Here is a 14,934-nt window from a genome sequence, read left to right as displayed (position 1 = left end):
TGATGTAACAGAGACTAGTTGGTGGGTGATGTAACAGAGACTAGTTGGTGGGTGATGTAACAGAGACTAGTTGGTGGGTGATGTCACATAGACTAGTTGGTGGTTGATGTAACATAGACTAGTTGGTGGGTGATGTAACAGAGACTAGATGGTGGTTAATGTAACAGAGACTAGTTGGTGGGTGATGTCACATAGACTAGTTGGTGGTTGATGTTACAGAGACTAGTTGGTGGTTGATGTAACAGAGACTAGTTGGTGGGTGATGTAACAGAGACTAGTTGGTGGGTGATGTAACAGAGACTAGTTGGTGGTTGATGTTACAGAGACTAGTTGGTGGGTGATGTAACAGAGACTAGATGGTGGGTGATGTAACAGAGACTAGTTGGTGGGTGATGTAACAGAGACTAGTTGGTGGTTAATGTAACAGAGACTAGTTGGTGGGTGATGTAATGGAGACTAGTTGGTGGGTGATGTAACAGAGACTAGTTGGTGGTTAATGTAACAGAGACTAGTTGGTGGGTGATGTAACAGAGACTAGTTGGTGGGTGATGTAACAGAGACTAGTTGCTGGGTGATGTAACGGAGACTAGTTGGTGGGTGATGTAACAGAGACTAGTTGGTGGGTGATGTAACAGAGACTAGTTGGTGGTTAATGTACAGAGACTAGTTGGTGGTTGATGTAACAGAGACTAGTTGGTGGGTGATGTAACGGAGACTAGTTGGTGGGTGATGTAACAGAGACTAGTTGGTGGTTAATGTACAGAGACTAGTTGGTGGTTAATGTAACAGAGACTAGTTGGTGGGTGATGTAACAGAGACTAGTTGGTGGTTAATGTAACAGAGACTAGTTGGTGGGTTATGTAACGGAGACTAGTTGGTGGGTGATGTAACGGAGACTAGTTGGTGGGTGATGTAACAGAGACTAGTTGGTGGGTGATGTAACGGAGACTAGTTGGTGGGTGATGTAACAGAGACTAGTTGGTGGGTGATGTAACGGAGACTAGTTGGTGGGTGATGTAACAGAGACTAGTTGGTGGGTGATGTAACAGAGACTAGATGGTGGGTGATGTAACAGAGACTAGTTGGTGGGTGATGTAACAGAGACTAGTTGGTGGGTGATGTAACAGAGACTAGTTGGTGGGTGATGTAACGGAGACTAGTTGGTGGGTGGAATACACACATATATTGTTACACAACAGTTCATCACTTTCAATGTTCTAGACATTGGGGAGTCCACTATAGAGCTATATCCTATGGTATATGCTATAGACTAGGAAGGACCAGGTATAGGCTTCATCTTTGTGCTGGACACTGGTTCTTAATTGTATCGACTGGGGGAGGGTCTGGGTTTTAGTTGGTCCTTATTGACCTTCCTGTAACAGTCTGTTTGACCCGTTGGTCTGTATTCCAGATATTGATGAGTGTGCTGAGGGAAAGCACTACTGCAGAGAGAACACCATGTGTGTCAATACTCCAGGATCCTTCATGTGCATCTGCCACACTGGATACATCCGGATCGATGACTATTCCTGCACAGGTGAGCCACCCCCACACACACACACACACACACACACACACACACACACACACACACACACACACACACACACACACACCAGTCAAACACATACATCTGCATGGTCACCCACACACACACACACACACAGACACACACACCAGTCAAACACATGCATCTGCATGGGCACACACACACATACACACTGCAGGCCTGACTTCTACAAAGGACAGTTTTATTGACCAGAGTGAAGCTACTTTACCTTACATTGCATGATTTGACCTCAGGGTTGTTTGTTTGAGAAGTGGGCTAACATTAGAGGTTAGCTGGTCTTATGATCTGGTCTTATGTTCATGACTAATTCAAACATGTCTGCTCTAACCTCAGAGGACCTCAGAGAGAGAGAGAGAGAGAGAGAGAGAGAGAGAGAGAGAGAGAGAGAGAGAGAGAGAGAGAGAGAGAGAGAGACAGACAGAGAGACATAGAGAGAGAGAGAGAGAGAGAGAGTCTCAGTGGGGTTGACACGGCACATTTGCTGTGGATCGGTAATTAAAAAGATAATATCTCTAATGCTAGGTGATTTAGCTCCTTCACACTGGAAGCAGATGGCATGGAGTTTAGTCACAGCTTCTATCTGTTCTGTTCCTTTGGTAAGTGACGGAGCTCTCTGTACAGAATTACTTTATTACTAGAACGACTTTATTACTAATCGTGACTTCATTACTAAATCATGCTGTGAAACCAACAGGAAAGACTAGCCAAAGACACATTTCCACATTGCTGGGACAAAATGTTCCAGTGTTCTTATTTAGATATTTTATAACACATTTGTTTGTTCACATATGTTATTATAATTTGGTAGATGCTGTGGGATGTTGCGACTGTGGAGACTTGTCTTGTCCACGTTTGCAATGCCTACACACGCCTCTGGAAATAGCATGGCTTCCTCAGGCAACTGAATAGCATAGGGGCTATGATGATGTTAACATTTAAAAGTTGTTTCATTTGGTATCTCATCTCTTGGCTGTATCCCTCATAGTTATCTTTTTGAAAATCCAATTGTTCTGCTAACACAACCTGTCGCTTTGATGGTTATCTCAATTGTACATGTTTCGTACAGTACCACATCACTTTACTATTCTGTGTATGGTGAAGTTATTAATTACACTTTGGATGGTAAAACAATACACCCGCTCACAACAAAGATACAGGCGTCCTTCCTAACTCAGTTCCCGGAGAGGAAGGAAACTGCAAAGGGAATTCACCATGAGGCCAATAGCGACTTTAAAACAGTTACAGAGTTTAATGGCTGTGAAAAATGAAGATGGATCAACAACATTGTAGTTACTCCACAATACTGACCAAATGACAGACTGAAAAAGAAGGAATCCTGTACAGACTAAAAATATTCCAAAACATACATCCTGTTTGCAATAAGGCACTAAAGTAAAACTGCAAAGAAATGTGGCAAAGAAATTAACTTTATGTCCTGAATACAGTGTTATGTTGAGGGAAATTCCAACACAAAACATCACTGAGTACCACTCTTCATATTTTCAGACATGGCGTTGGCAGCAACATGTTATGGGTATGCTTGTCATCGGCAAGGACTAGCGAGTTTTTTGGGGGGGATAAAATTAATGGAATAGAGCTAAGCACAGGCAAAATCCTAGAGGAAAAACTGGTTCAGTCTGCTTTCCACCAGACACTGGGAGATAAATTCACCTTTCAGCAGGACAATGACCTAAAACACAAGGCCAAATATACACTGGAGTTGCTTATCAAGACGAATGTTCCTGAGTGGGCTAGTTACAATTTTGACTTAAATCGACTTGAAAATGTCTGTCTAGCAATGATCAACAACCAACTTGACAGAGCTTGAAGAATGTGCAAATATTGTACAATCCAGATGTGCAAAGCTCTTTTAAAGACCTACCCAGAAAGACTCACAGCTGTAATCACTGCCAAAGGTGATTCTAACATGTATTGATTGACTCAGGGACCAGGCTATAACATAGAGAGAAGAGTTGGCTATGTCACATAGCTACATATCTGGGACCAGGATATAACATAGAGAGAAGAGTTGGCTATGTCACATAACTACATATCTGGGACCAGGCTATAACATAGAGAGAAGAGTTGGCTATGTCACATAGCTACAGATCTGGGACCAGCCTAATCCTAAAGCTTTGCACTCTATAGATACTGAATGTGTCCTCACATAGAAGCCCCTTTGTGCCTTTGGCTCATTACATTTAGTTCCAGGATTCAGTGAAATGCCATGAATCCATTAGATATTCTGTGGAGACTGGTGTCCATGAGTCAAACTGTTAGTTTCCAGCCACAACATTATAAATAGCTGAAAAGTTGATATAGGTGTCTGGTTAGACTGTAAACTCTCCTTCCAGACCCATATCAAACATCTCCAATCCAAAGTTAAATCTAGAATTGGCTTCCTATTTCGCAACAAAGCATCCTTCACTCATGCTGCCAAACATACCCTTGTAAAACTGACCATCCTACCAATCCTCGACTTTGGCGATGTAATTTACAAAATAGCCTCCAATACCCTACTCAACAAACTGGATGCAGTCTATCACAGTGCAATCCGTTTTGTCACCAAAGCCCCATACACTACCCACCATTGCGACCTGTACGCTCTCGTTGGCTGGCCCTCGCTTCATACTCGTCGCCAAACCCACTGGCTCCATGTCATCTACAAGACCCTGCTAGGTAAAGTCCCCCCTTATCTCAGCTCGCTGGTCACCATAGCATCTCCCACCTGTAGCACACGCTCCAGCAGGTATATCTCTCTAGTCACCCCCAAAACCAATTCTTTCTTTGGCCGCCTCTCTTTCCAGTTCTCTGCTGCCAATGACTGGAACGAACTACAAAAATCTCTGAAACTGGAAACTCTTATCTCCCTCACTAGCTTTAAGCACCAACTGTCAGAGCAGCTCACAGATTACTGCACCTGTACATAGCCCACATATAATTTAGCCCTATCAACTACCTCTTTCCCAACTGTATTTAATTTATTTATTTATTTTGCTCCTTTGCACCCCATTATTTTTATTTCTACTTTGCACATTCTTCCATTGCAAAACTACCATTCCAGTGTTTTACTTGCTATATTGTATTTACCTTGCCACCAAGGCCTTTTTTTGCCTTTACCTCCCTTCTCACCTCATTTGCTCACATTGTATATAGACTTGTTTATACTTTATTATTGACTGTATGTTTGTTTTACTCCATGTGTAACTCTGTGTTGTTGTATCTGTCGAACTGCTTTGCTTTATCTTGGCCAGGTCGCAATTGTAAATGAGAACTTGTTCTCAACTTGCCTACCTGGTTAAATAAAGGTAAAATAAATAAATAAATAAAAAAAGATATGTGTATAATGCCACCAGGTTTCTCCTCTCCTCTCCTCTCCTCTCCTCTCCTCTCCTCTCCTCTCCTCTCCTCTCACAATGAGAAGCCATTTATATTCTCCCCAGTGAAATGATAGATAAACGGCAATGTTTTAATGATTGGAGCTACTTGTCTATCCTTGTAATTACATCAGCCAAAGTGGCAGGGGCTGGTAGACTACATTGTCCAAGAACCAGGAAAACATTAGCATTGAAATGATTTATTCGTCTTATCACAGCTCGCACAATACGATTCATATTTTAGCCACTACGCTCTGGCAATATTAATGACCCAGTGTTTACAGCAGTGACAGAACACTAGATTCTAGTTTCTAAATGACTCTTATTGTATAATATTAGTTGACCCAGTGTTTACAGCAGTGACAGAACACTAGATTCTAGTTTCTAAATGACTCTTATTGTATAATATTAGTTGACCCAGTGTTTTAAGCAGTGACAGAACACTAGATTCTAGTTTCCAAATGACTCTTATTGTATAATATTAGTTGACCCAGTGTTTACAGCAGTGACAGAACACTAGATTCTAGTTTCCTAATGACTCTTATTGTATAATATTAGTTGACCCAGTGTTTACAGAAGTGACAGAACACTAGATTCTAGTTTCTAAATGACTCTTATTGTATAATATTAGTTGACCCAGTGTTTACAGCAGTGACAGAACACTAGATTCTAGTTTCTAAATGACTCTTATTGTATAATATTAGTTGGCCCAGTGTTTACAGCAGTGACAGAACACTAGATTCTAGTTTCTAAATGACTCTTATTGTATAATATTAGTTGACCCAGTGTTTACAGCAGTGACAGAACACTAGATTCTAGTTTCTAAATGACTCTTATTGTATAATATTAGTTGGCCCAGTGTTTACAGCAGTGACAGAACACTAGATTCTAGTTTCTAAATGACTCTTATTGTATAATATTAGTTGACCCAGTGTTTACAGCAGTGACAGAACACTAGATTCTAGTTTCTAAATGACGCTTATTGTATAATATTAGTTGGCCCAGTGTTTACAGCAGTGACAGAACACTAGATTCTAGTTTCTAAATGACTCTTATTGTATAATATCAGTTGACCCAGTGTTTACAGCAGTGACAGAACACTAGATTCTAGTTTCTAAATGACTCTTATTGTATAATATTAGTTGACCCAGTGTTTACAGCAGTGACAGAACACTAGATTCTAGTTTCTAAATGACTCTTATTGTATAATATTAGTTGACCCAGTGTTTACAGCAGTGACAGAACACTAGATTCTAGTTTCTAAATGACTCTTATTGTATAATATTAGTTGACCCAGTGTTTACAGCAGTGACAGAACACTAGATTCTAGTTTCTAAATGACTCTTATTGTATAATATTAGTTGACCCAGTGTTTACAGCAGTGACAGAACACTAGATTCTAGTTTCTAAATGACTCTTATTGTATAATATTAGTTGACCCAGTGTTTACAGCAGTGACAGAACACTAGATTCTAGTTTCTAAATGACTCTTATTGTATAATATTAGTTGACCCAGTGTTTACAGCACTGACAGAACACTAGATTCTAGTTTCCTAATGACTCTTATTGTATAATATTAGTTGACCCAGTGTTTACAGCAGTGACAGAACACTAGATTCTAGTTTCCTAATGACTCTTATTGTATAATATTAGTTGACCCAGTGTTTACAGCAGTGACAGAACACTAGATTCTAGTTTCCTAATGACTCTTATTGTATAATATTAGTTGACCCAGTGTTTACAGCAGTGACAGAACACTAGATTCTAGTTTCTAAATGACTCTTATTGTATAATATTAGTTGACCCAGTGTTTACAGCAGTGACAGAACACTAGATTCTAGTTTCTAAATGACTCTTATTGTATAATATTAGTTGACCCAGTGTTTACAGCAGTGACAGAACACTAGATTCTAGTTTCTAAATGACTCTTATTGTATAATATTAGTTGACCCAGTGTTTACAGCAGTGACAGAACACTAGATTCTAGTTTCCAAATGACTCTTATTGTATAATATTAGTTGACCCAGTGTTTACAGCAGTGACAGAACACTAGATTCTAGTTTCCAAATGACTCTTATTGTATAATATTAGTTGACCCAGTGTTTACAGCAGTGACAGAACACTAGATTCTAGTTTCTAAATGACTCTTATTGTATAATATTAGTTGACCCAGTGTTTACAGCAGTGACAGAACACTAGATTCTAGTTTCTAAATGACTCTTATTGTATAATATTAGTTGACCCAGTGTTTACAGCAGTGACAGAACACTAGATTCTAGTTTCTAAATGACTCTTATTGTATAATATTAGTTGACCCAGTGTTTACAGCAGTGACAGAACACTAGATTCTAGTTTCTAAATGACTCTTATTGTATAATATTAGTTGACCCAGTGTTTACAGCAGTGACAGAACACTAGATTCTAGTTTCCAAATGACTCGTATTGTATAATATTAGTTGACCCAGTGTTTACAGCAGTGACAGAACACTAGATTCTAGTTTCTAAATGACTCTTATTGTATAATATTAGTTGACCCAGTGTTTACAGCAGTGACAGAACACTAGATTCTAGTTTCTAAATGACTCTTATTGTATAATATTAGTTGACCCAGTGTTTACAGCAGTGACAGAACACTATATTCTAGTTTCTAAATGACTCTTATTGTATAATATTAGTTGACCCAGTGTTTACAGCAGTGACAGAACACTAGATTCTAGTTTCTAAATTACTCTTATTGTATAATATTTATGGACTGACTTTGTGATTAATTTGATCCAAAGTATGAAACATTGCCAAATAGTTGATGTCTAAATCAGAGAGGAGACCGGTGTTCAGACTAGAGCAGTCTAGTCTGAACACCGGTCTGATATCTATGTGTGTGTGTGTCTGTGTGTCTCTCTCACTCTCTCTCTTTCTGTATGTGTGTGTATATGTGTGTATGTTTATGTGTGTGTGTCTCTCTTTGTTTGTCTCTATCTATTCACCAATATGTGTGATGCGTGTGTGTGTGTGTGGTGTGTGTGTAGTGTGTGTGTGTGTGTGTGTGTAGTGTGTGTGTGTGTGTGTGTGTGTGTAGTGCCAGTGTTTAAGGGAGCTGTCAGGAGTTTCATAATGAATGTTCATCTGAAGGAAGCTCCACTGACAGCCTTAGCAGCAGGAAGGTGAAAACAACACAATACACTTTTTACAGATCTTTGTTTATGCATCATGTTTTCTCTACTTGGGTGGGTGAGCTGACTTCAATACAACAGAACCTTAACTTAACTTATTTTCATATGGATCCTGTTAAATTACACTGTTAAATTAAAGTGTTCTAATTCCTAATTGATGAAGATGAATTTAACGGTCAGTTGAGTGAAAACTCCATAGATGCGGTAAAGAGGTCAAGCGAACTCGACCAAAACAATGGAATTGTCATGGAAACGCCTGGGGAAAGATCTCAAGTCTCCTCATTTCCCCCCAGCAACATGATCCTACATTTAGCTGATTGGTTATATGTGTATTTGACACTATGTTGAGGTGACGATCAGAGTATAATGCTGGTATGGAGGTCAACCCCAACTCATGTTCATGTCATCGTCACCAATCAACTGCATTACAGTTAAAAAACGAATTTGACTACCATCACCGATTTCTGAACGTTAGCTATGCTACTATGCTAACCAGCTTATACGAACAGGAGTTAGCATTTAGCAGTCACTTCTTCTGAACCTGAAAAGGGACAACTTTTACATGTTATGCAGTGAAAACAGCCAAATATACCCAAATTGGCCTTAAGCAACCACGATGTGGGCCTGTTACAATACATAAATCATGACGGATTTGATAGAATATCCATTTTATTCAGATCAGATCTGTTGAATGTGCGCCAGTCGCATTACATTGACTCCTTCACCTCATCTATAGCTCTCAGTTAGCATACAGTTAGTTGCCTGTCAGTCAAAAAACATTTCTCAGCATGCATCAATCAAGCAAAGGTATTTATAAAGCCTTTGTGACATCAGCTGATGTCACAAAGTGCAATACAGAAACCAAGCCTAAAACCTCAGACAGCAACCAATGCAGATGTAGAGGCACTGGTTACCTACTGCACTACAGCCATGCTAAGTGTTGTGATCCAACTCAGAGCCACAGATATCCAAGTACTGATTATTCTGGTTCTGATCCAGTTGAGGAACAGGTGCATGGATAAAAGGGCTACACTACTCTAATGACAGGTCTGGAACCAGTGTTCGGGCTCAGACAGGGATGTGGCTGTTGAGAGGTGTTATGCATGGCAGGTCTGAGAGCAGTATTAGTGGTCTGTTGAGAGGTGTTATGCATGGCAGGTCTGAGAGCAGCATTAGTGGTCTGTTGAGAGGTGTTATGCATGGCAGGTCTGAGAGCAGCATTAGTGGTCTGTTGAGAGGTGTTATGCATGGCAGTTCTGAGAGCAGCATTAGTGGTCTGTTGAGAGGTTTTATGCATGGCAGGTCTGAGAGCAGTATTAGTGGTCTGTTGAGAGGTGTTATGCATGGCAGGTCTGAGAGCAGTATTAGTGGTCTGTTGACAGGTGTTATGCATGGCAGGTCTGAGAGCAGCATTAGTGGTCTGTTGAGAGGTGTAATTACAGAGGGTAATTGGTGTCATTCCCACTGTCACGGCCGGCTGCCTCTCATCGTGGTGGACAGGACCCCTGTCATATGTAGTTAACAGCCTGAGGCGTCGAGCCCACACACACACACACACACACCACTGCCCACATCGCCACATACACACGTTCCCGTGCGTGCAAACACACACAGAAACATACACATGCACACACACACACACACACACACATACACACACACACACACAGACCGCCACGGGTCCCTCACATATGCACACACACTCACACACACACACACACACGCACGCACACACACACACACACACGCACACACACACACACACACACACACACACACACACCGCCAGGGGTCCCTCACATATGCACACACACACACACACACACACACACACCGCCGCAGGCAACCCTCTCACATATGCAGTGACAGACAGTGGGACCCCTCAGCGTCGTGAAGTCAAGCTCTTTATTCATTCTTAACAGACTGTAGCAAAATCGTTATCATATGATTGATGGGTTAGATCAGGGTCAGCTCTCAATGGTGATTAAACATACATTATCACAGACTACACATTGACAGTCAGTCAGAGAACTCTTTCAGGTGAATATTATCATATGTCAGCCAGGTAGTGTTCTTCCTGTTCACACCACTCTGAGTCTGTTAGATATTGAGGCTGCTGTAGCCGGGCTTTCCATGTGATATAGTGTTATCTGTAGCGTAACTCTAATCAGTTATCTCTAGTTATTTCTGTCAGAGTAGTTTAACATAGAGAGAGAGATGTCTAGTCTCTCTGGTTCTCATTGGTTCTAATAACAATCAGCTGCTTTTCATTTTCCTCTGACATTATTAAGGAAAAATGACCCCTCTCTCTCTCTCTCGCTCTCTCTATCTCTCTCTCTCTGTCTGTCTCTCTCTTTCTCGCTGTCTCTCTCTCTCGTCGGAGTGCATGCTGGGAGTGAGTCGTCAAGCAGAGTGTTTGTGAGAGCGAATGGAATTTCTTTTCACTCTATTGGGTTTTGGTATGTACATATATATATATATATATATATATTGATTAGTTTAGTTGTTTTACGGATATATTGTTTAACTATCACTAAGCACGTATAGGGGTGGTGGGATCTTTGAGGTTGGTTTTTCGCGAGGGCACAACCAGCGGGTGGGGCTGGTTGCAATGGCCACTCGCGGAAATGTAGAGTTTGAAAAACTTAGTCGGAGGCATGGAGTAAAAATTCCTGCTGCGGCTGGGTGTTCAGTGGAAGAATGTAGCTTGGCTGTGGGTGCTATCATTGGGTATGATAGCATCAAATCAGCCTCAAGGATGAATAGCGCTGTAGTGATATTCTTAGATTCAATTGAAAAGGTGAATAAGATAGTTGAGAGGGGTGTTGTGTTGCGGGAGACACAGACGCCGGTATTTCCGCTTATGAATCCTGCGAAGAAAGTTATGCTTTCTAACGTGCCACCATTTGTTAGAGATGAAGTGTTAGAGCGAGAGTTATCTCGCCATGGTCAAATCGTATCTACAATAAAGAAGGTTCTTTTTGGATGCAAATCTCCGTTGTTGAAACATGTCGTGTCTCATAGGAGACAAGTGCATATGATTTTAAAGAAGGAAGGAGATGAACTGAATTTAGCGTTTAGTTTTAAGATTGATGGATTTGATTATGTCTTCTATGCATCTACTGAATCAATGAAATGTTTTGGATGTGGAAGAGAGGGGCATTTGGTGCGTAATTGTCCCGAGAATGAACGCGCTGAGCCTGGTAGTAGCTTTAGTGCGGGTGCAACTAACGTACCACAGCGAAGGGATGAAAATACTACAGGTGTAGGGGAAGAGAGAAGGTGGGCAGATGTGGTTGGAAAAGTAGGAGAGGAAGGCATTGTGGATACGGGGGCAATTGTGGTAGATCAGAACAAAGAGGGAGGGGAAACAGTAGGTGAGATTGCGACTGCCGTCGCTGAGGTGGTGCTGGAAAATGAAATTGGAGGTCAAGAGGAGATTGAAATAACGGAAAAGGAAGCGGATGTTTTCAAAATACCGAGGAGTAAAAGGAAGAATTTAAGGGGTGGTGAAGGGTCTAATTCTAAGAGAAAGGTAGTGATGGATAAATCAGGTGAAGATGAACAGGTTGTAGAGATGGGGTTTTCTTCTGGGGAGGATAGCGAGAGTGAGTCATCTGACGCGTCACAACAATATAGTGAGATAGATGGGGTGGAAGGGAGGTATGGGATCGAGAAGATACGTCAATTTCTGAAGTTGACAAAAGGGAAGAAATATATGCAGGATTACAATGTAACTGATTTTTTCCCTGAACGTGAATTGTTTATTGAATCAGCAAAGTTTCTGATGTCAAAAATTACAGGGGGAGGTTTGAAAAGCCCTGAAATTGCTAGACTCAAGAAAGTGGTCACGAGAGTAATAAGTGATGCAAATTCTAAAGAAAATGAAAGAGTTCAGTTGCAGTTTTAACTCTGTAAAGAGATGTGGTGGCTGTATCTTCCTCTGTATTTTTTTCTTATCCATGAGCAGTTTTAAGATCTCTTCTTTAAACGTAAATGGGGCAAGAGATGTTAAAAAAAGAGCCATGGTGTATGAGTTAATGAGGGGAAAGGGAAGTGACATAATTTTTCTACAAGAAACGCATAGTAATTTGGAAAATGAAGTTATGTGGCAACAGGAGTGGGGGGGGACAGTGGTGTGTAGTCATAAAAACTCAAAAAGTGGGGGTGTGGTTATCTTGTTCTCAAAAGGGTTTTTGCCTTTGTCATATGAGGTTGAAGAGGTAGTTGAGGGGAGGTTATTAAAAGTTAGAGCAAGGTATGAAAACATCAATATGTGTCTGATAAATGTATATGCCCCAGTGGTGACAGTTGAGAGGGTATGTTTTTTAGAGACATTATCAAATACCATTGAGAAATGTAACAAAGAAGATTATTTGTTTATTGCTGGGGATTTTAACTGCACAGTTAGTGATTTAGATAGAAATCACCAAGAACCTCATATAGCCTCAAGGATGTTTTTAAAACGCGTTATTGTAACAAATGAACTGTGTGATATTTGGCGGAGTCAACATGGAAGAACAAGGCAGTACACCTGGGCGCATGTGAGAGAGAACATCATCTCTATGGCCAGGTTAGATAGGTTTTATGTTTTTGAGCATCAATCTCAGGTCTGTAAATCAAGTGTGATAACTCCAGTGGGATTTTCTGATCATTGTTTAATAACAGAGGTGGTGTTCATTAACGATGTAAAACCTAAAAGCGCATACTGGCATTTTAATATAACTTTATTGAGTGATGCTCACTTCAGGAATTGTTTCAGTTTTTTTTGGGAGAGGTGGAGGTCTCAAAAGGCCAGTTTTGTATCCCTTCAACAATGGTGGGATATAGGGAAAATCCAGATTCAACAATTTTGTCATCAAAACACGAGGAATGTCACCAAGGATATCACCAGATCAATGAAAGCCCTAGAGATTGAAATAGTGGAACTCATGACGTTGGTTGAGACCACAGGAGATCGAGGCCATACTCAGGCCCTCAAGAGGAGAAAAGCTGCATTGGCAGATCTGCTGGGTATCAGAGCACAGGGGGCATTGGTGAGAAGTAAATTTCAGGGCATATCTGAAATGGATGCCTCATCCAAATTTTTCTTTGGTTTAGAGAAAAAGAATGGACAAAGAAAAATTATTCATTGTCTCAAATCAGCTGTTGGACAAGAGCTCACTAGCCCTAGTGAAATTAGAAAGAGGGCAGTAGAGTTCTATGCTGAGCTCTACAAGTGTGAGTACAAAGAGGACAAAACAGTGACACAGCAGTTCTTTGATGGGCTCCCAAAGGTGCCTGCAGAAGCTCAGGTTGAGCTTGAGCAACCATTGTCTTTGCAGGATTTATACACTGCATTAAATGGCATGGAAAATGGAAGGGCACCAGGCATTGATGGGCTTCCCGTTGACTTTTTTAAGTCTTTTTGGGCTATGTTGGGAGAGGATTGGTTAGAAGTAGCTAATGATAGTTTAACCGGAGGGTTACTACCAATAAGCTGCAGAAGGGCTGTCCTCACCCTACTGCCTAAAAAGGGTGACCTGAGGGAGGTGAAGAACTGGAGGCCGGTGGCTTTATTGTGTACTGATTATAAAATATTGTCAAAGGCTTTGTCCAACAGGCTGAGGGAGGTGATGGGGCAAATCATACATACGGATCAGTCCTACTGTGTTCCTGGCAGGCAGATAGGGGATAACATTTCTCTGATTCGTGATTTTTTGGACGTCTCTAAGGCTATTGGGTTGGATGCTGGTCTAATTTCAATTGATCAGGAAAAGGCATTTGACCGAGTTGAACATCAATATTTATGGCACACGTTTGAGGCGTTTGGGTTCAGCTCTGGTTTTATTGCCATGATAAAGGTGATATATGGTGACATTGAAAGTGTATTGAAAGTTAACGATGGTTTGAGTGCTCCTTTTAAAGTGTGTAGAGGTATTAGGCAGGGATGTTCTATGTCTGGGATGTTATATGCTATTGCTATAGAGCCACTACTAAATAGCATTAGAAGTCACATTGCAGGGGTGTGCCTTTCAGAGGATATTCCTCCTATTCGTCTTTCAGCCTATGCTGATGATGTAGTTGTGCTAGTGAAAAATCAAGCGGAGGTGGATAGTTTGAGTCTAATGGTTGATCGTTTTAGGGGAATATCCTCTGCAAAGGTAAATTGGGAAAAGAGTTGTGCTTTACAGATTGGAGAATGGTCTGGAGGGATCATGGCTTTGCCAGGGGGGCTAGAATGGTGTAAGGGAGGTTTTAAGTATCTTGGAGTGTACCTAGGAGATGAGGGGACTATGGAAAAAAATTGGAGTGGGGTGGTTGAAATGGTGGAAGGGAGGATGAGGAGATGGCGGTGGTTACTATCTCGTATGTCATATAGGGGGCGCACTATTATAGTTAACAATGTGATTGCCTCTGCACTGTGGCATCGGTTGTCAGTTTTAGAACCACCATCTGGCCTTCTGGCTAAGATACAGGCAATTATTGTGGATTTCTTTTGGGATAAATATCACTGGGTTCCACAAAGTGTTTTGTATTTGTCAAAAGAGGAGGGGGGACAAGGTCTTGTACATCTTGCTAGTAGGGCTGCTGCTTTTCGGTTTCAGTTTATTCAAAGGTTGCTTTATGGACCGGAAAATGTGGTGTGGAGAGGGGTGACAGGTCTTATATTACAGCGGGTTGGAGGATTAGGTTTAAAGAAGGCTTTATTTCTGGTTGATAGTAGCCAGATTTCTAGGGAAGGAGTACCTCCGTTTTACAGAGGCCTTCTCAGAGTGTGGAGCGTAATGAAGGTGTCCAGAAGAACTTCAGCGGAGTCAGTGCATTGGCTGTTGGA

General features: G+C 41.1%; 1 protein-coding gene across 2 annotated transcripts in view; it reads left to right on the top strand.

The window, feature by feature from the left end:
- nell2b (NEL-like 2b) overlaps nucleotides 1-14,934 on the top strand; it is a 113,605-nt gene that overhangs the window by 73,267 nt on the left and 25,404 nt on the right. For both annotated transcript variants that reach the window (XM_090213480.1, XM_090213481.1), the window contains exon 13: nucleotides 1,412-1,537. In XM_090213480.1, the coding sequence (XP_090069606.1) occupies nucleotides 1,412-1,537 (126 nt within the window). The remainder of the gene's footprint in view (nucleotides 1-1,411; nucleotides 1,538-14,934) is intronic.

Source organism: Oncorhynchus mykiss, chromosome 21 (assembly GCF_057628025.1).
Source record: "Oncorhynchus mykiss isolate SJ-2025 chromosome 21, ASM5762802v1, whole genome shotgun sequence".
Classification (NCBI taxonomy): domain Eukaryota; kingdom Metazoa; phylum Chordata; class Actinopteri; order Salmoniformes; family Salmonidae; genus Oncorhynchus; species Oncorhynchus mykiss.
The sequence above is the reverse complement of the archived record's forward strand: the minus strand, read 5'-3'. Positions and strand labels throughout refer to the sequence as shown.